General features: G+C 38.6%; 1 protein-coding gene across 4 annotated transcripts in view; it reads right to left on the bottom strand.

The window, feature by feature from the left end:
• Positions 1 to 15,198, bottom strand: part of dscaml1 (Down syndrome cell adhesion molecule like 1) — a 151,171-nt gene extending 135,973 nt beyond the window's left edge. For 2 of the 4 annotated variants that reach the window (XM_065281565.2, XM_065281566.2), the window contains exons 1-2: positions 14,014 to 15,179; positions 2,868 to 3,188 (exon numbers count right to left, since the gene is read on the bottom strand). In XM_065281565.2, the coding sequence (XP_065137637.1) occupies positions 2,868 to 3,188; positions 14,014 to 14,263 (571 nt within the window). In that variant the 5' untranslated portion in view covers positions 14,264 to 15,179. Of the gene's footprint in view, positions 1 to 2,867; positions 3,189 to 14,013 lie in introns of all 4 variants that reach the window. The other 2 variants (XM_065281568.2, XM_065281567.2) reach the window with 2 other exon arrangements.
• Between the last annotated feature and the right edge of the window lie 6,333 nt (positions 15,199 to 21,531).

Genomic DNA, 21,531 nt, shown 5'->3' with positions numbered 1-21,531 from the left:
AGTGAATCTGTTTATTTTTCGTGATTCTGCTCAAAGTTGTCCATCAGGATTGACAGACAGCAGCTTTGTGGGATTTTTGTGTGGCTTTTTTTGGTAACTGCTGATGTATTAGTTCATTATTGTGAGCCGGAATCAAAACTTAGGCGGGACAACATTCTTACCATGTAACTATTGTGGAGAAGAGGAAGTATAAGACATTTTATAAGGAACAGGTGCGCTTCGTCACCAAAGATCTATCAGGTATGTTCATGGTTAAAAAGGTAATAAGATGTTTTTAGTCAGTTGGGTCAGATTGCTTTCATACTTCTACCGAGCCGGTTGTGTTGATGCTGATCCGAGCGTGATTGGGGTGTTCACATACGCATAAACAAACCGAACCATAGGAGAAAACGCACCAGGTTCCGAAACAAAGGCTCAATTCTGAAAACACCTTTAGGCACAGATTTGTTCCACTGAGGTACCAATATTAGGGCCCTATATTTTCCGCAATCACTTATTAAAAAAGATAATTGAAAAAATTAAAACGGATAAAACGAAATTTGCAAAAATTAAAACGGAGAAAACGGAATTTGGGAAAAAATAAAACGGAATTTGGGAAAAAATAAAACGGATTTTATAGGGCCCTACAATATGTATCTTTCGGGAATGTGTACCTTTAAGATACTAATATGCACCCTTTAGGGTTGTTTCAACTTATAATATAGACAAACCCATGCTGTATGTCATTGTTTTTTAACTTTTTGGCATGTGCCCCCCTTGTGGAAAGGTTTATCCTACAGTCCCTCCAGAAAAACACAATTATGCGATCGCATGATTTAATGCATAATCAGCCAAAATCTGCATGTTTATGCGGGGGCCGCACTTTTGTAAATACACCAAACTTTCGCCACATAAATTGCAGATTTCTGCCTGCAAAATATGTGGGGCTTGTATGATTTCATAATCCTGCATTTTCGAAATGACGTAATTACGCGATCTGAACATCAATAAAAAACTGCAAAAGCTACATTTCATTGCATAAAATTGCATAAATATCACGCATATTCCATCGCATTTTTTAAAGAAAACGTGCCACAAGATCAAGGATTTTTTCCACCAACATTACAAAAAAACTCCATGTTTTTCTGGAAGGACTGATTCCTTCTTGCCGCCTTCAAAGAAAATTCATTACATAAAACCTCAAACTTAGAATTTGAATTAAACAAAACATAATAAACAATACAATGCAGCGCTATTGATTAGTAGCCTTATTTTTCTGAGGTTTAACTACACAGAAATCATAATAAATTAATGAATATTATAAAATTAGGGCCCTCCTGTCATCATCTCGCACCTCCAGTTTAAACCACTGCTGTTTGTGACTCGAAACAACCCAGCATTTTTACAGTATGAGATCAGAACCTCAATGTATTTTAATTGTAACCTGCCAAAATTATAAAGTCACACCGTGTAGATCAGCCTTACTGGCCTGTCAAGAAGCGATCCACCTCTGTTACCTCAGTTAAAAATTGCTTCATCAGACCTATTATACAGTGCATGGTTGATTCTTATGCTACTATTGTACTATTGGGATGCAAACAATTGCCACACTGCAAAATGGTTTGTGAAAAATGAACAGTGAGCGCAAGGAAGAACACACACATATACGCACGCTCATACAAAGACCTCATAAGACGATTTTCATAAATGTAGAGCTATCCGCACAGGTGCCGTGCTATTATTGGCACGAGATCAGCATGCAGGAGAGTGGGTGAGAAAGAGGAGGGGGGAGAGAGAGATGCATGGGGGGGTGTCATACAGTGAGCTGTCAGCTGTCATCATTCTCCAGTGCCACCTGAGACGCTCAACGCAACACCCTGCCCCTCCCCACCCTGTACCCATGGTAACCCCTCAGTGCCAAGAGCCAATTGGCTGGCGATGCAGCCCCAGTTTTGGGTTCATGAGGCCTGTGTGGGGGTTTCTGGATCCACCAGCAGTTTTGCTACATCTCAGCACTTAATTGATTAATTAGTGTAATTATTTTGAGAGGAAAGTCACCCCCGTCTTTGTCACCGTCTTTGGTAGGTAATTCATTCCACCCTCTGAGACTTTAACATTAATGTAGTGCGGGACAAAACCTTGCACGGTTACGTCTGATGAATCGTGAAGTCTGACGTTATTTATAAAGTCGTGGGATATTTTTGTGAAATTCAGAGTAGGTGAACTTCTGTATATGTGTGTGTGAGATGGGAACTCTAGCATAGAGGACAGATGGAGACTGGGAAACAGGAGGGACACTGGCACAGTTCAGCCTGGCATCGCTGTGTGTGTGTGTGAGTGCAGGGAGGTGTATGGATATCCCTCGCTGTTGCCACGCGGCCGGTCTCGTTCGCGAGCAGTGACCTTGGCACCGAGCGGTAGGGTCAGTCAGCCAACTGTCTGTGGCACAGTACGTCTGTCTGTGCGCTGCTTTTTAAAGCAGCCAGGTCAACAGGCCGGCCACTGGGACATCCATTTGGCACTTACATTCTTATTTAGGTTAGCAATATGGCGACCGTTACTTCTGCTGTTATTGCAGATGTTAAGCTGAGAAATCATGTTTCACCTGTAACGTCACGTGCCGCCCCTCTGCCATCGTGCTTACGTTGACTATGCTCTTTTCACAGAGCAATATGGTCCGTAAAGAGATGCTGACGCAATTAAAGCCCTAAATGGAGATTTTTTGTGGTGCCACTACTAGAACCCAGCATGGCAAGGACATTTGCCACAACTTGCTTTGGATACAAACATTCAAATAAAGATACACCAAGTGTTAATAAAAACTGATTTCAAACCAGTGTCTGAGTTTAGCCACTGCACCACACCACAAAATTAATGTATGGTCTCACCTGCTTTGACATGGATGCTGGGGCTGCGGATCTTGCCGGCCTGGTTCTCAGCAGTGCAGAAGTAGTCGTTATCATGAATGAAGCTGTTGAAGGCAGAGGGGGAGAAGGGATAGAGCTGCAGCGTGCCGTTGGCGTGAACGTGGCGGATGTGTGGCACGTCGTAGATGTCGTCGCCGGTGGCCAGGTACCAACGGAGGACGGCATGGGGGGCGCCACCCGCAGGACAGGGCAGGGACACCCCCACTGAGCTGGAGAAGGTCACTCTCTGCAGGGAAGCATTCACAAAGTACAGCCGCGTCGAGACCACATCCTCGCTGTGCACTGGAAGAGAGACAAGACGGTCAGAATTAATTTGTAATATCAACACTTGCGCAGGTGAAAGGTCAAATTTTTGTCCGACACTAATATGACACTAGTAGTTTCATAAATGTCTCTGCTAGAAGCTCAGATGAGATTTCGACACTGTCTCAAGCTGAGCTTATATTTCCAAAGATACAAAAGTGAACCAAAAGTCAGAGATTGAAATATAACCTCAAATAAATTCTTGCAAGAATGTAACTGTATGTTAGTGTACAGTATGTCAACAATTGTTTAATTTGTGTCTAGTAAATTGTATCCGCTGCCTCTTCTCTGGTTGAATTATCTATAAAACATTTTTATTGGGTCAGCACAACTTGGGTCAGAAAGATGATGTAACCAAAAAATGTCCTTCATCTGCTCTGTCATTGTCTTAACACAGCCCTTGCAACCTTTAACAAACATAAGTAAGCTAAATTATCCCAATATTAAGCACATTCTGTATTACCAATGGAGAGAAATGATTTAAAATGACTAAAAACTGAAAAAGCTACAATTTCCAATCAACATGCAATTTAATTAACAATGACACAGAATAAACAAAACCAGATGAGGCCTCCTAACAAAACCCATATCTCAAGTGAAATTTTGTGGTATAGTCACGAAATATCTGATTTATTGTTGTTCATGGACACAATTTAACTCTTTTTTTTTCGTACCATTGAGCAAGAATGTCTTTATCGTGTCCTTTCGCCCCAAATTTAATAAATTGTTTTTCATGTCCCTGAGCACGACTTTCTTTTTCGTGTTATTTTATGTATTGATTTGTCTTTTTTATTATTTTTAAACTATTGTCGCTTGGGGATAGAATTGGCTTTTGGGTTAGAATGACATTTTATGTGTTGGTTTCTAATTTTTTTAAAAGATTTGTAACTATTGTCGCTTGTGGTTAGATTTGGCGTTTGGGTTAGAATGACATTTTATGTGTTGGTTTCTAATTTTTTTTTAAAGATTTGTAACTATTGTCGTTTGTGGTTAGATTTGGCGTTTGGGTTAGAATGACATTTTATTTATTGGTTTCTAAAAAAAAATTAAGATTTGTAACTATTGTCGCTGGGGGTTAAATTTAGCGTTTGGGTAAGAATGCCATTTTATTTATTGGTTTCTACATTTTTTTTCAGATTTTTAACTATTGTCGCTTGGGGTTAGATTTGGCGTTTGGGTTAGAATGACATTTTATGTATTGGTTTCTAAATTTTTGTAAAGATTTTTAACTATTGTCGCTTGGGGTTAGATTTGGCGTTTGGGTTAGAATGACATTTTATGTGTTGGTTTCTAATTTTTTTAAAAGATTTGTAACTATTGTCGCTTGTGGTTAGATTTGGCGTTTGGGTTAAAAAAACATTTTATGTATTGGTTTCTAATTTTTTTTTTTTTTCAGTTTTTTAACTATTGTCACTTGGGGTTAGATTTGGTGTTTGTGTTAGAAAGACATTTTATGTATTGGTTTCTACATTTTTTTTTTTTTCAGATTTTTAACTATTGTCGCTTGGGGTTAAATTTGGCGTTTGGGTTAGAATGACATTTTGTGTATTGGTTTCTACATTTTTTTTAGATTTGTAACTATTGTCGCTTGGGGTTAGATTTGGTGTTTGGATGTCTGAAATGTAACAAAGTCATTCTAACCCCAAACCAAAGTGACAATGGTAAGAAAAAACTGAGAAACAAATACATAAAATGACACGAAAAAGTAAGTCGTTCTCTTGGACGTGAAAAACAATGGGTCTCATGCACTAAGCATGCGTACACACAAATTTATTTGTAAAATATTCGTACAGACGTTTTACCTTACAAATCATGATTCAACAAAAACTTTCATACTAAAATTTATTTTAAATGTATGCAAAAATGTAAGAACAACTTTGACAACACGTGTGCAATAATCATGAACAAGGAAAAAGTACCCTATAATATATATCTGCGTTATACATTTTATATATTTTTTCCTTGTTCATGATTATTGCGTATGTGTGGTATAAGTTGTTCTTACATTTTTGCATACACTTAAAATACGAAAGTTTTTGTTGAATAATGATTTGTAAGTTAAGACGTCCATACGCATGTTTAGGGAATGAGGCCCAATATTTGGAAATTTATGCTGAGTGACAAGAAAAAGTCATCCTTGCTCATTAACAGGAAAAAAGAGAAAAATCGTGTACATGAACACAAATGAATAAATCAAATATTTTGTAACTATACCAAGAAATGGCTTGAGATTGGGTTGCAAAAGCAGACACCACTTGGTCCAATCAAGTGGATGTCAATTGGGCTATCCATACATAATCCATGTATGTGTTTCCTTACCAAAGCAACTTGCTGATCCAACTTTACCCAAATGTCAGTGGTAACAGCACAGACACTAAAAAATATCACTAATCAAATATGTGTGTGGTAAGAGCCATGCTAAACGCTGCCATCTGATAGGAGAATAAATAGGTCATCGAACCCCCGCTACATATCTACAAACCTCTCTGACAGCTAATGCGGATGAGACAATAATTCGCTCCTGGTGTATTACCAAACATGGAGTGAATGTAAGAAAAGATGAAAACTAAAAAAGTGTCTGTTGCGTAAATTAACACGCATGCTAATTTAGCAGCGTAGCTAATGATGTCCTTCAAAGGCAACGCTTAACCGATTTAGCATTCTGTCATCTCTATTATCTGCAGGCTCTATTAGGGATTACACGGTTCTGGTGGGATAACTCGGTATCTTTTTGTATTCTGAGAATTGCTTAGCTCAGCTCTGGCTCCAAGCCAAGGGAGACACAGACCCAAAGCAAAAAATATATAAAAAATAGCAATTACATTTAATTAATGCCCCCCACCAGGTTTATATTAACAATGCCTGGATTAACCCCCATTCTTGTGACTCTCAACGTGTTCAGAAGAATAATGGTGACATGCTATCATGGCATTAAAACCAGTGGAGTGCTATAGATAGGTAATCTATAGGACTTTAAACCAATACACACAAATACAAGACATTTGCATTCATTTTTTCTGAAACGGTACCACCCCAGACAGCTATAGGGAAAAAATTGTACCACTTTTTTCCTGATGATGTACTGTATTTAAAATGAATACTACAGTACTACTAATAAAAAGTAAATAATAATAAAATTAATTTGAAATAAGAAACAATCTTTTAGCAAAACAAAAATAGAAAACATGAACAAAGTGATGATGTGAATTGAAAGGCTGAGATTAGAGATAAAGCCTTTACCGGGTAAGAGGGGGTTTGGACTCTCTGTCTCTCATTCACTTACTCTCTCTCTCTCTTCATCCATCACTCCCTGTTTCCCCCTCTCTTTTATATTCCCATAGAACATGAAGGGATATGTTATGTGATTGAAAATTGTACGCCAGACGCAGAGAGTTAAATCCATATAATCTCCTTTCACATTTAACACACACAGAACCTTCCCTCTCTGATAATCACAGCACGGCGGAGGGCCTCCGTTACCTTCCCTTCCCCTCCTGCCCTGTGGGAGGTGGGTGCAAGTCCATATACGGCCAGGTTTGGAGTAAGTTATCTGGTATTACCGTATGTGTTGTGGCGGGCATGTTTACTAGCGCAACAGGTTCTAGATCGATGAAGAAAAATGCTTTATGCAAATGTTCACGCTTTGGGTGAAAACAGAACGTGCTGGATTAGATTAGTTCAAGGTCTAGACTGAGCTGTGCTGTGAGGTGTGATGGAGAGGTGCACTGGTAAAGCTGGGGTTTAATGCTTGACATTATAAACTGTAATAACCCTAAAGACACAAACCTCCGAGATCCAGATTTAGAGATCCCTGACACGTTTAAAATTGGAGAAGTCCCTGGCCGCAGTCAGACTTAAGTGCTATTTGGGACAGTGCACAGTGCAGTATATCCTGGTATATCCTGGTTGTCCATGGACCTTTTCAGGACCATGGACAATAACCAAAGTGGTCCCTAAACACATTTCAGCACTGGACAGCTCCTATTGCCTCTCAGTGAAACGGCAACGTTAAAAAGAATGAACAAGCAACTATTCCTCTCTAATAGTTTAGTTTAAAGATTTGAAATGTCTCCTTTTATTATACATATGAATATAAACCCTGAAAAATATATAACAGAAAAGCCTGCATGAGAACACAACTGTATGGGAAATATGGTGATGGTCACACTGGAATGGGATGAAAAACAGGTCAGCTGGTTGTTCCCCCTGCCTAACCGACCCCCACCCCTTGCCTTTACAGATTATAGCCTAAAGCATAAACCCTCATAATAAAGATTGCCATATCTATAATCTCACAGTGGGGTTCTGGGTAAGGGGTTTTGGGTCGAGGACGCAAGGCCTTAGGATATTTTCCCTCTAGTCTGGATTGGAGTTTGAGGTAAGGGATCAGAGCAGCACACTGTAGACTTTTAGTGATGCTATGGGTATGCAAAGATCAACACTTGAGGTTTACACCTGCCAGTGCTATAGAATTGCACATATTTGAAACCATCAAAATTTGGTCGTGCAATTTTATAAAAAATTTTTATTGCAATATAGGCTATATTTGAGTCTTTATGACAACTGACATAGCAGTTTTGTATAAGTGACAAACAGTGTAGGTTATTGCATTACTGGGGATGAAAGTGCACCTGTGCAGGTGCTAATCAGCCCATTCAATATAAATGTTTTGTTGGGTTTGGTACTTTAGACAAAACACTACAATGAAACATAGAGCAGAACATCATTCAAAGCATGAAACACTACTAAATTTGGACCTTGTGTGTTTACATTCCGCTTAGGAGGACTGAACTGTTTCCAGGCTTTAACATGAGCAGTTTAGGGAGGTAAGTCATTCAGGGAGGTCTTAAGGAGAGGAGAAAGAAAGGACATTTGGATAACCTAATTTCTTCTCCCTTTGTGAGATGACTTCCATGTAAGGACTTAACAAAGCCGTGCAGCTCTTTGCCATTCTCATTGCCATACCCCAAACAGGGAAAAAACTTGGGAATAATGCTGAATTTTCTCCATTAATAATGCTTATCCTCTCTCTCTCTCTCTCTTTCTCTTTCTGCTGTCTAACTCTCAAAATGGGCGCATTATTCTCCATACACTTCCTTGAAACCAAAACATTTCCTGCTTATATGGTAAATGTGCCTGCTTGTCATTTCCTTTTTTAGTTTTCCTTCCATTTTGCCATCTTTCCTGTCATCTTATTTTCCTTTTCGGCTCATGCTTGTGTAGATCCAGATATTTTAACACACACATCCATAAATACATATAAATTTTTGTTTAAAATGGCGAACGAATATGTATTATAGGCTAGGCTATTGCCAATGGTGAACCGCTCTGCATAATGCAGCTGTTTTAGACTCTCATCTGCATTTCCTTAGACACACACACACGCACAAGCTCTCTCACACATGCACACGCATAGATCTTCACACCCCATCCCCAAAGATATCCACACACAAGCAAAGGATATGTGCTCTCGATCTCTCTCTTGCTCTCACTTACATAAACATGTCTTAATGCAAACGTGCATATTTTGGGGACGCAACTGTTCAACAACAACGCAATTCAACCATCCATTTGCCTCTGAGCCTTACAATTAATTTATTCGCAAATCGTTCGAGGGCTATTTCCGCTGTCAAACCTGTCTGTATCGCTGCATGTTTTTTAACAGCTTCTACTGTCATAATGTTTTCTTTAACCTTTTAAAATGACTCATGAAATTAGCATGTCAGAGAGCTTGGGGGAGGCCGACATCCTCTATAAAAAACCTTCTTTGTTTTTCAGTTTTGTCTCAAACAAGCCACTTATCAAACCAGTAGTCGCTTATTAAAGGCGCTGTTGAGGAAAAATCAATACTACAGGTGCTGAGTAACTTCCAAGCCTGTGTCCATTTATAAAAGGGTTTACGATATAGACAGGATAAGCTGTGTGCGTCTATCCAGACGTGTCAGCCGTTTCTCCGTGGCTAGGCTGAGGAGGACACATGTACACTTGTGTTTAGAGTACGTTTGTTCTAGTATATTAGAGTAAATCTGTCACTGCTGTTCCTGTGAATGTTCAGCGCTTTGCGTGAGTGAGTTCGAGTGGATTGGAAACCAGTCACATGTAACCTCCCACATTTGTATAGCAATCTCTGAGGTGAAAGAGAGAGAGAGACTGAGAAAGCTGGAGAGTCAAGGAGGTATACAACTTTACCACCGGTTATGTAATTACAAGAAGTGTTGCATATATTAATACATTGCTATTGTAACTGCATATAAAAAAGTAGGAGTGTTTAAGCATGGCGGGCGGTGAGGTGTATAAAATCTGTGTATTAAATGCATTGGAGGGCGGCTTTTGAGCAGGGTAATGGCTCTTTTACAACACTTATTGTTACTGCAGCATCAGGGAAAAAGCAAACATCTCCAGCATTTGCCAAGGTAGCTCAGACTTCAAAGGGATTTTTTTGGAGTTTAAGAGTGTCAGTCCTATTCATTTAAAAATAAAGGGTGACTTGGAAGGAATGTTGCATTTCTCACAATATGCAGCAGTAGGACCCACAAGATTGATTTATGTCATTAGAGCAATTGTTTAGATATCAGTTGCTCGCAAAATGACCTGTTGAAAGCACTACACTCTCTTTAGATCGATCTGTGTGCATGTAAGTATCAGAAACAGACCGCCTCTACTTGATTTATCCACTGATATGTCATAAATTATACATTAGGGAGCGCTCACGCAGACCGGACGCGCGTTCAAAAACAGCTAAACGGAGGACAACGGGAAAAAATATGTTTTTAGACTCGAGTGTTTTAAATAGTTGAATTGTCATTACAGACGAAACTGTCTTTAAACTACGGGACGCGACGCATGGATTTAGATGCATGCTGCAGATCTCGCACTGCCTGAATTACTTGAGAAAAAGAGACGTTTGAGATCGAATGGTCTCCTGATAAAAGAAAGATTGCATTGTTCGTTGCTTTAAACTACTTTTAACTTGACACGTCGTCTTAAAAGCGCAACGCAACAGCCAAACACGTCTGACGCATGTGCACTCAAACCAGCAACTAAATAATAGGTCATAGGCTACGTAACGCGTCCTCAGTTATGTCCTTTTAGCAAAGCGTTTGGTAAAACATTAACCCAAAATTGATAAAAAGAAGTGATGCGAGGGGCGTGATGTCCAACCTGGATGGTGACTGGCGTCAAAGCGTCGATCTGCAGGTGTTCCAGAGGCGGGAAAGTGTTTGTTCACGCGCGTAACTCAAAGACACACGCGCACTGAGAGGAGAACAGCGGTCCCCTGTCCAGCGGAAAGCGCGCGCGCGCGGAGAGGGTATGACACGCGGACTTGTGTTTTGACCGCACTTCAACTAAAATGGCAGTCGGAGCGGCGGGGTTTTTTAAGATTGAGAAAGGGAAAAAACGCTTAGATGTCAAGAAAACTATAACAGAAGAAAATACGACTGATGGGAGAACACTGTCTAATCTTTAACACTTTTCCTGCCTCCCAAAACCAGCAGCATCTAATTCCGAAGTAAAAAAGTTCAAGTAGAAATTATTACTACACACTTTGTGTTCATGACTGTGACTCATGCATTTATTAAACGTAGTAACTCTTTATTTTAAAAGAGGTAATAGTCTATATTAGAATAAACGCACTGTGTGCAGAGAAAATGCATGGAGGGAGATACACAGAAACAGGTGTATGTGACAACTTTAACGAAATAGACGGATTCAGAGTGAGTGAGAGAGTAATAGGGAGAGAGAGAGAGAGAGAGAGAGAGAGAGAGAGAGAGAGAGAGAGAGAGAGAGAGAGAGAGAGAAATAAATGGAGTCCTTATGGCCAATGACCTGATTTACTTTTTGAGTGGGGGATGCGGCAGATCTCCTACTAATTGCGCAGCTGGAAGAACAGGGGATTTGATGGAGGGAAAAAGAGAATGGAAACCAATTTTACATATTTCTATGAGATGGAGACAAGATGGGATGGAGGTGTCCTGATGTTAGGAGCTGGTTTGACATTGTAAGCAGTTTGGAGGTGAAATTTCCTGAAAGTGGGCATTTTGTTATATTTTAAATATTTATAATTTTTAATTAAGCTGAATTAATAGTACATACACATTCCATTCAAGTAACAATAATAATAATTCATAATAATAATAGTAATAGTTAAAATAAAAATATGTCTTTATGAAAAAGGTTTTGATGTGCTGCATGGCACCGATTTCAATCACATTTTTAATTTAGGCAAATGTTCAGAAAATCGGATCAGACCGGATAATATCACAGCCACCACACAAATGTGACGACCTGACGACTGCTGATCCTTAAAATAAATATTGGACAGACACAGATCCGCATTCAGGCGAACACTCACAGCCCACTTGCTTTTTAAAAATTATTCGTTTTTCTGTGAAGCAAAACAAGGCAGACATTGCATTCAAATAAAGTAATTAATTATAATATTTCCAAAATGCGGCAAAACTTGCATTTCACATCAGCATCGTGGCCAGTGTTTAAAAGTTTGTAGTTTAGAATATCATAGTTAACAATAAATATAAACAAAGAATTTAAAACGTAAAATGTGATCATTCGTAAACAGATTGAAGGCCTGTCACGCGTAAGGCATCCTGGCAATAGCAGGGATTAAATTAAATATTTAATATTCTAGGGTGTCAACACAACCCATTTCCATCATACCAACGGACAGGATAATTGTCAATAATTATTATTATTAAAAAACAATTAGTTTTAGTAATAATAGTAGTAATTATAAAAAATAATCCTATATAAATAATGTAAGCCTCGCATGCAAATAACAATGGAAATTTCCACATTCAATACTGCACCATCCCTCTGTGCGTTTTCATTTCATTTAGTTTCATTTCCATAAAAAGACAAGCTGGCCCTCGAGACGACAATTTACAAATTCTTGTTCCCCTCCCGTATCCAAGCCCGGGGTTCAGGTGGGAAGACAGGGGGGTAATATGCTTCAACTTGCCCAGGTCACGATACCGCATTATAATTTTCTTTAAATGACTGAATAATTCTAACAAAAAAAGCGACTTAAAGTGTTTTAATCAAAACACATATTTATTCCGGAAAATATGTAAAAAATATAATTTAAGAGGTGATGATTTTACATTCCTTAAAAGTGAAAAAGATGGAGGCGCGGCCCTCTCAGAAAAATACGCAGTCCTAATGCATATGCATGTATGATAATTGATGTGCGTTTTACATCTCATATCAACCGTGTCATCAGAGCTCAAGATACAAGATAAAAATATCTAGCCAAATTTACAGCAAACGCAAAATAACACCAGGACCAGAAATTTTTGTGAAAAAACAGCAAAATAAGTTTGCTCACGACCCCATCATCCCATTTTACGCACTTTACGCCCTACTGCACCCTTGCTCCCCCCATGCAAATGCACACACAAACATACACAAACACATTAATACACACCACATTTCTCTCTCACACAAGCACAGAGAGAAAAACAGCAGACAGGAGGAATAATTCTGACCTTACGTCCATTCAAATGACATATTTAAAATCAGAATAATAAAAAACTGACAGGCGCTTCTCAAAATCTAGGGGTAAAACAACTAAAGCACTGTTATATCAGGGAAAGTGTTTTAATTTCACTGTTGATAGGTAAATAAAAAGCAGCACTTAAAGACATTACGAGAAAAAAAGAACAGTTTTAAACAGACAAGTAAAGTGGTTTTAACTAGACATCTTTTGTAAGATAATGTCGGGAAAAATATGAGCGAAAACTGATAGCATATCTCCAAGGCTGACGGGTGGGGGAAAGAGAAGGGGGAGTGGGGGTGAGTATGTGTGATGGGGTGTCAAAAACAAAATTGTTGAGCAAACATCATGACAGGAATTGATGAATAAATGAGTAAATAAACAGTCTTAAATATGATTACAATAAACCTTATAAACCTACATTGTGCTTTGACACAAATGCAGATTTTCCATATCAAACCCACCATCAGCACAGTGAAACCAGGATGCTGTTGGCATAGAAAATGGAGGACCACTAATTGCACCAGCGCTAATTGGAAATGAGGCTGCATAAGCCTTTACATTTTTCACTTGGTCTATGCAGATAAACTGACGCTTTACGGCAAAAAACACACTTTTATTACAAAACAACCATTGTTATTTTTTTCCGGAGGGCATGGAAACAGATACAAGAAGATATTAGTATAGCCAATGAACAGACATTTAAACCCCCGTCAGACAGGCAGAAAATTGCATCCCTTTTTCCAGCATAGTAATACTTCGGAAAGATAAAGTACACCCGGACCAAACAAATTCCCATCTCGCTGACCAACTCTACTTTTTCCAACAAACATCAAACAGAGGGCCAAATGTGCATCTCAAAAGCAGGCCACCGATGTAAATATCAGCTCCCTGTCCTCTCTCTCTCGTTTTACATATTCATACCTCAACAGCATATTCATATCTTGCATACAAATCATGCTATCTCCCCCATCTTTGCGCACGGAAACATGCAGATGGTACACAGATTTATAAGCTTCTTCTCGTCGTTTATCACCGACTAAAGAAATCATTTTGCGGTTTTTTAAACAACTAAACAACATTTTGAACTAAGTTTTATTAGTTTTGCACAGAAAGAAACTTGCTGGTATCTAGATATATAAAAAATAACGCAGATTTCGCTCAGGTAAACTTTAAACCCTGCTTACGGCAATAAAATAAATACGTTTGCTTTTTAAAACAAATACACAAATTTAATTTAACCAATTATGCGTTTTTTTATTCAACAAACAGCAAAAAAAAATAACAACATACCTTTTTGAAAAGAATACAGCAGGAGTAAAGTTACCAGCCACATGCCATAAATAGCAGGTATATTTCTCAGGAATGTTTTGCAATCCCGACGTGTGCACTGTGCAGTATTCGGCCAGGCGAGGCTCCGTGCAGGAGTGGTGACGATGCTCCCCGGCGATCTCTCCAGCCCTAGTCCCGGACTCGCCAGCGCCGAGAAGCGGGGAAGACTTTGGTCCCGCCTCTCGTACCCTCCCCTCCGCGGGACCGTCATCCGAACGGCCCCTCCTTCGGTAGTCTAATGATGCGACGCGATGGAGAGGTGCTGCACAGCAGCGCGGTGCGGGGCCAGGGAGAGACGCGGCGAGGACGGCGCTCGGAGTTTTATAAGTGGGGGTGGGATGGTTGCATCTGAGAGGACAGGACTTAACATGTTGTTGTTGTTGTTGTTGTGAGCGATCCACGTGGTTGGAGACAGCTGGGGCGGTCTGTGACACTGAATGTTACCGTGGCGCACCTGGGAACTACGGGGCTACTTTTACGCACGGTGGATCAAGTCAACATGCTTAACTTTATCGGATACAATCTGTTTCGCTCCCACAGTGTGGTTGTATTGATGCGCTTGAGCGTAATTTAAAGTAACCTGTTACTCTGTTGTGCGTAAAATGTAGGAGTCGCCTTATATTTCCAAACAATAACGTATGCGCATGAGGGAGAATTGCGCTGCTGAGGCTTAGCGAACAATGCCAGTTTCCCGGGTTTTGTTCCGCGCTCCAAATGAAAGGAATGACAGGCGATGGGCGTATCATCATGTATCGCTATTGTCTCAAGTGGCGGATAATGCTCACAGACCACCAGGCTTTATTGGACTGTATTGTCTTTCAACACTATGCAAGTCTACAAAACGAAACATTTATATGCTTATATGTTGATTTAAACCCTTACATTTATTTTAAATAAAAACAGTGACATTTGTAATTTTGAGTGATAGATAGGGAACACTGATAAAATGAAGAAATAAAAGATTGCCTGCCAAATGCTTAAATGTAATATTAAACAGCCTGCTTTTTCCTAACAGGGTTGTTTTACATCTTTGTAATATTTTGACACTGATCTCTAACAATGCTAGAGTTTGAGTCTGGGTTTAAATCACCCCCTGGGGCAACTTAACAACCAACAATGTGCAGAAAGACAGTTTGCTACCAATGGTTACAGTGTTTGGCTTGATGGTTTCTGCTCATTTCACCCCCCATGTCTTTGGATAATTATTGAACTGTAACATGTGCTGCACTGTTATTGATTATAAGCTATGTGCAGCCCTGTCAGAGAAACAACCAATATAGATATCCATCAAACAACATGCATCCTGACAGCGATAGTAAGGTGCCATATTTAGGCTATTCCATATGAGCCAGCAGTACATCACTTCATCTCATGTCAGTTCATTCAGTGGTTAATAAGGTTATGCTTTCATGGTAGAAGACATCGTCCTTTACCATGGAACTCAATTTGTTAAAACACTTGGATGCGTTAAGTGGTACACAGAAGATGCACCAATAGATTTCCAATCACCTGCCCTGGTTGTGTAAAAATATTTATGGGTATCTTGATAATGCTTTTATCCACCAAATAACCTATTTTACCACATTTAAATTATTTCTTACAGATTTTATTAAAGAAAAGAGCTCAAATATATATATATATATATATAGTGGTCCACATTGTCTGAACAAAATTGTCCCTAACTGTTACTGGGGGTTTTACCCAAAAAGTACACCTTTACACCTAAAGAGTTCATATTAGTACCTCAGAGGTACATATTGGTACCAAATGTATACATATCTCTACCTAAATGACACATATTAAGACCTTTTTAAAGGGCACTGCCCCAGTGACAGCTTGAGGCCATGTTGTGACCATTTTTATCAGCCTGGGATATGTGGATGGTATGCCTCGAATTAAGATAACAATTCATCACTACATCATGGGAGAAAAACATGAATCGTTTCCAATAAACATGCAAACGATCTTTTGGTCTAACAACATCCCTTGACAGAATACAATTACTTATCATGCTCATTACTTATATTGCCCCAGAAAGTGTATGCGTCAGTATACACACCACCAGAAAGAACCACTTATTTGGTAAAGATAGCACAAGTTTACAGAACTGAACGTGCTTCTTTTTTCCCCAAGTGGTCTGTAAGGGAAAATAAGAAGCGGAGAAGATAGCAGCTGAGTGGATGTGACTCTTTGTATCCAACAGAGGCCCTTTTCTACCTCTCCTCTCCATTCCGTTACGTAACAAGTGGAAATATAGAAGACAGAACGGCACCCGTACCCTCCCACACGTTTCTAGAGATACACACGCAGTTTGTTTTTACTCAGCAACTAAAAAAGTATAACTCACAAAGAAACCTAGTGCGCGCACATCATAGATTTCGGATGCTCGTGGATCCACTGAAAGCATCCACTCGATGTGCAACAGAGAGGAAGTGACCGCTGACTCGCAGGCAGGCAGCCACTGTTGAAATCATTGCTAATCCAAATCATCTGCATCGCTCTCTCTTCATCTGTTGCCTGGAGAAAGGCAGAGAGCGAGAGAGAAAGAGAATTCAAATGAAGAGAAGGAGGGAGAGAGAGGGAAAGAAGACTGAAGCGGGTGGGCTAATGAGAATGGTAATGCTAATACGCAGACAATCAGAATCTCCCCGAGGCCATGGCTACATGGTTGAATCATATTACCGCTAATGTATCTGGTATTAATGCGGAGCGCCCACCCCTTTGAACCCCTGCAAGGTCACTGAGAGTGGAGGGTGGTGGCAGAGGAGTTGGTGCCTATCCACCCCAGGTAAAGGCAGGGTGCAAAAAGTTGGCTGACGCACCCTGCATTACAGTAGCTGCGCCATGCAGATCCAAAATGGCGCCCGAAGAGGAGGCCCAGATGGCGAGCTGCTTTGGTTTAGCATGGCGGCGCCCGGTTTGACTAGAGTCGGTAATTAGCTATCCTGATACAGAACCGTACGCCGTGTTACGCTTGCCAGCATTACTCAAATGAGTCAGTGAGCTACACCCAGCAGCTGAGGGAGGGACTGGCACATCTGCGCCTGCGTGTTGGTACGTGCCAGTCTATGTGAGAAAACAAAAGTGAGCTCCGTATTTGGTGATTTATGTTTTTTGGGGCAAAGGAGGGGGTTTGTTGTTGTGTTGGCGGTGACGAGACAGACTGCTGAACTCGAGCTTTCGGGACGATTTCGGTATTTTAGAGGACGGGTGGGATCGGGTATATGCGCACGAGAGTGTAAGTGAATGAGAGTGTGTAGAAACAGGAGGATATTTCTGGAGCTCTCTCACTCTCCCTGTAGCCTGTTGAGGGGGGAGAAATCGGGGAAAGAGGAAGGTGGTGAAGCGAGACGTCAGGGAGGTGTTAATTTATTCAAATGAGCAGGGAAGGATAATGAGAGAGAGAGAGAAAGAGAGAGAGAGAGAGATGGAGAAATGGGGGTTGGTTGTTGCTCTTTGCAAATCTCTCATCTCCTGATCTTCCTCTTTTTCATGCATTCATCTTACAAGAATATCTCGCCAGGTCGGCAAGGTGAAGTAGAAAATTCACAGCTGGGTTTGTAAATAATGTGTGATCTGTAAAATGCTTGTTATCATGACAAAGATTTGATCAAGAAAATAATCTTAACATAACAAATATAGAAATCACAAATTTGGCCCTTGGATGTGTGATTTAAGTCAATATCAATTTCAAGTGCATTTTGGGCCAGAGAGAGAGGAGATTGAAAGAGACAAATCTGTCTATGCAATAAAAGGAAACAATAAATATGCCATATTTCTTGGTGAACAATCACTTCCGTCAGTCATGTTGAATTGATGTTGTCATAAATAAAAAACACCTGACATATAAAAGGGCAAACAAGCAGAATTATGGGTAAGGGTCAAGTGTAATCAACCACTGGGGTTTCTGAATGGTTTCAACAGCTTGTACTCACTGTAATGGATACAGTAAGGGACATCAGAGGGTTAAATGTCAGACTATAAATGACCGAAATATGTACGACCAATAGAGATGTCTATTCCCACTTAGGACCCAGTGTATGACATTTTCCATCTTTTATAAATCAGGTTAAAGCAAGTATTCTTTCACAAAATAAATCTTTCTCCTCGCCACTGAAGCTGGTGAGGTCAAAATGGGATTTTTTCCCCTTGACATGGGTGTGAATGTGAGAGACAAAATGTGTGTGGCAAAAATATGCAGCACATTTAAATAGATTAGAATATTTACTGACATCTAGTGGGAAGTTTTATAATGCAGATGGGTGTTAAAGTGCACATATTGTCCTATTCACATTTTTTCATTTCCTTTGGTGTGTAAGTGTGTATTAGTACATGTTAACGATATGCAAAAGGTACAAACCCCAAATTAAACGATGACGCGAGTCAACGTAAATCTCTTTTCTTGGACTACAGTACAACAAACATGCAAATTGTAGGCAACAGTTTACTTCCTCCGATTGGTGATGTAGTAAAGACCGACATTATCATAATTCCTAATCACAGCTTGTAAGTTAACTCCTGTTAGCATTGCATTGTGAGCGAACTGGGAGCTACAAAAATGTACAGTATGTATTTTTTAAACCATAAACCATGCAAACACGTTGTATTATACCAATACACAAAATAACGTTCTTTTTAGCAATGAAATAGGTGCTCTTTAAGAATTAAAGGAACAGTTTGAGCAAAAAGTTTAATTCGGTAAGCATTTACTTTCGTCTTCTCATTTCCAACTTTTTGTAAAAAACTAAAATATTTTTAAAAGAATGTCTGAGATGTTTTCTTTCTCCATACTAGACTGTAAAAACTTGTATTAACTTAAAGAATTACTTCAATTGGTACAAATAGACCGAATAGACAAATGGACTTAAAAAGTAGATCCAATTTAAAACTAGAAGCGGTAATCTGATTGGTTTCCCACATTTGTCATTAAAGGGACATGTGAGGTATAAGGAGTATTTTGTGATATTGTGAAGAAATGCAAACTAAGTTCAAAAAAAGTTAAAAATAAGTTCAAGGTGGTTAAACAACTGTGAATTCTTACATCAACAGACAACTGAAATTATATAAACTATAAAACAATGTATATAAATAAATCAACTAATTTAAGTCATGTCAGATTACTATTTATCTTGACAAGAGATGAGTTAATACAACTTATAAAATGAAGCTGACTTCTTTTAACTATATATTTTTTTAGGTAAAACAACTAATCTCTAGTCAAGATAATTAATATTAAGTTAAAATGATGCACTAAAATTTTTAAAAATTTTAATTGATTCAACTAAATTTAAGTTTATATGTTTATCATAGATAATAAGATGGTTTATAAGAAAAAAACTTTTGTTAAAATGAAAGATTTATCTTTCATGTATTAACGTATAAATGTAATAATTAGTTGATGTATTTTAGAATATAAAATAAGGATATTTTATCAATAAAGTCAAAAGTCTGGAGTGGGCTTAATTAGTACTCTGGCACCATTTAAGCTCGCATGTTTCTCAAATAAGCCCACATCATGAAAATAAGCCCACATCATGATTCAATCACAAAATATTACAAAAATATTTATTTTAAAAGACATCAAACATCAATATGTTTATTTAGTGACAGGGAAATATAAAATAATAATTTTACTAATGTTTGCTAGTAAAATTCGCTTATCACAAATAACTTTAATCAGGTCTCCAATCCCTGATAAACATCAACTCTTAACTTTCTTGCCTTTTACTCTCTCTCTCAAAGACTGTCTACACACCAAACTGATTTGCTAGCATAGACAAATTTTTACTCTGTTCATGTGGTAAAGGCGACACGCCTCTATGATTTTTGGACAGGTGCTTTTTCTTTTTTCTTTTCTTGCAGAGAACAAATGATATACAGACTTGTTTAATAGCACTACCTGTGTAATTTGTCTAAATATAGTTGTAAATTAAGGTAGTAAGTAAGGTGAGGTAAAGGGTTGGTAAGGTGAAAGCACACAAAGATTTGTTATCATTAAACACTTTTACTCAGAAAACCATCAAAGTTTGTACAGTAATTAAAATGATTTAAGGGGGGCTTAGTTCCACAGTAAATGTAAAATGGTGAAAAAATATAAATTTGTTTACAAACACATCCAATACTGTGGACTACGCATCATAGTTTTCATCGGCCCACATTAAAAATGTCTTTTTTTCATTCAAGGTTAGCTTGTGTTGGCAAGCTTTTGTGTTTTGTGGCACATTTAAATCCCTTTTCAAAAAAAGTTAATGTATGAAAATAATGTACTCTACAAAATAAGTTATGATGTATTTATTTGTAAATGAATGTAAAATTAATCACAAATCTTTTAGCCCTGGTTTCACAGACAAAGCTTAAAGCTAGTTTAAAACCCATATTTGAGTTGTCTTAATTGAAATTAATCTTAAAATAGGCCCAGTGCCATTGATTTGTTTCAAGATACACACCAGTAACGTCTTGTTCTAAGGCATGTTTATAAAGGATGCTTAAACATCTTCATTTACCTAAGGCTTAGTCCTGGCTTTAGCTGTGAAACCAGGTCTTATTGTTTGAAGTTTACATGCTTAATTCTTGGTCTTTCAGTAAGGCTTGTGGTTTGACCTTGAGATTAGCTTTGTGCACAACCTAATAAAACTCATCTTTTCATTTAAAGGAAAATTATATAACTTATGATTAAGTTATATTAGGTCATAGACAAAAATACACAAAAACAATACATTTATCTCTTATTTGACATAATCTCAATGCATACATGAAAGAAATGACAAATAATGAGTTTATTTCTAAAGGGTCCTGAAACACCAAAGATTTTGGGTGTCTTTGTGTGAGGTCTGAGACAGCATGCACATGAATGGGGCTAACTCAAAATTGACAATTGGCATGCAACAGAAATGGGAACTAACAAATCATTGAATTGGTTAAATTAATAAGCAGCATAAATTATGATTTTCTCTTTTTATATTTTAACGTCAAAGTTGAAAGTGGGCTTAATGGATACACTGGATCTACACTGAAAATGCTGCACAAAAATGCTGGGTTAGGAACAAACCCACTGGTTTAAATTAACCCAGATAATGGGTTGAAACAACCCAGCATGGGGTTGATCATTTTGACCCAAGGCTGGGTTAAAAATAATGATAGTTCACCAGTCATTATAGGGTCGCTGTGATTTCACAAAGTAAGATGTGATCCTGGTTCAACAATCATCTGATCCTGGTTCTAATAAAAAAATTACCCTTGACTGAAACCCTAACCATTTGTTTACCCATCAAATTAGTGAAAAAAGGGGCGGGTGTAGACATTTTTAACTGAGTGGACCTTGGTGAAATAGGGTGGACCTCAATGCCTACTCTTAAATAACATACAGTAGTCGATAAATGAATTACACTGCGTTTTTTGAATCATGCATCGAATCATTTTCAGATCAGCAAAAATGGGTGGGGAAAATAAAATTAAGAAATTATAAGCATATAACAAATA

Source organism: Paramisgurnus dabryanus, chromosome 8 (assembly GCF_030506205.2).
Source record: "Paramisgurnus dabryanus chromosome 8, PD_genome_1.1, whole genome shotgun sequence".
Classification (NCBI taxonomy): domain Eukaryota; kingdom Metazoa; phylum Chordata; class Actinopteri; order Cypriniformes; family Cobitidae; genus Paramisgurnus; species Paramisgurnus dabryanus.
Note: the sequence above shows the minus strand (reverse complement) of the source record. Positions and strands in the feature narration are given on the sequence as shown.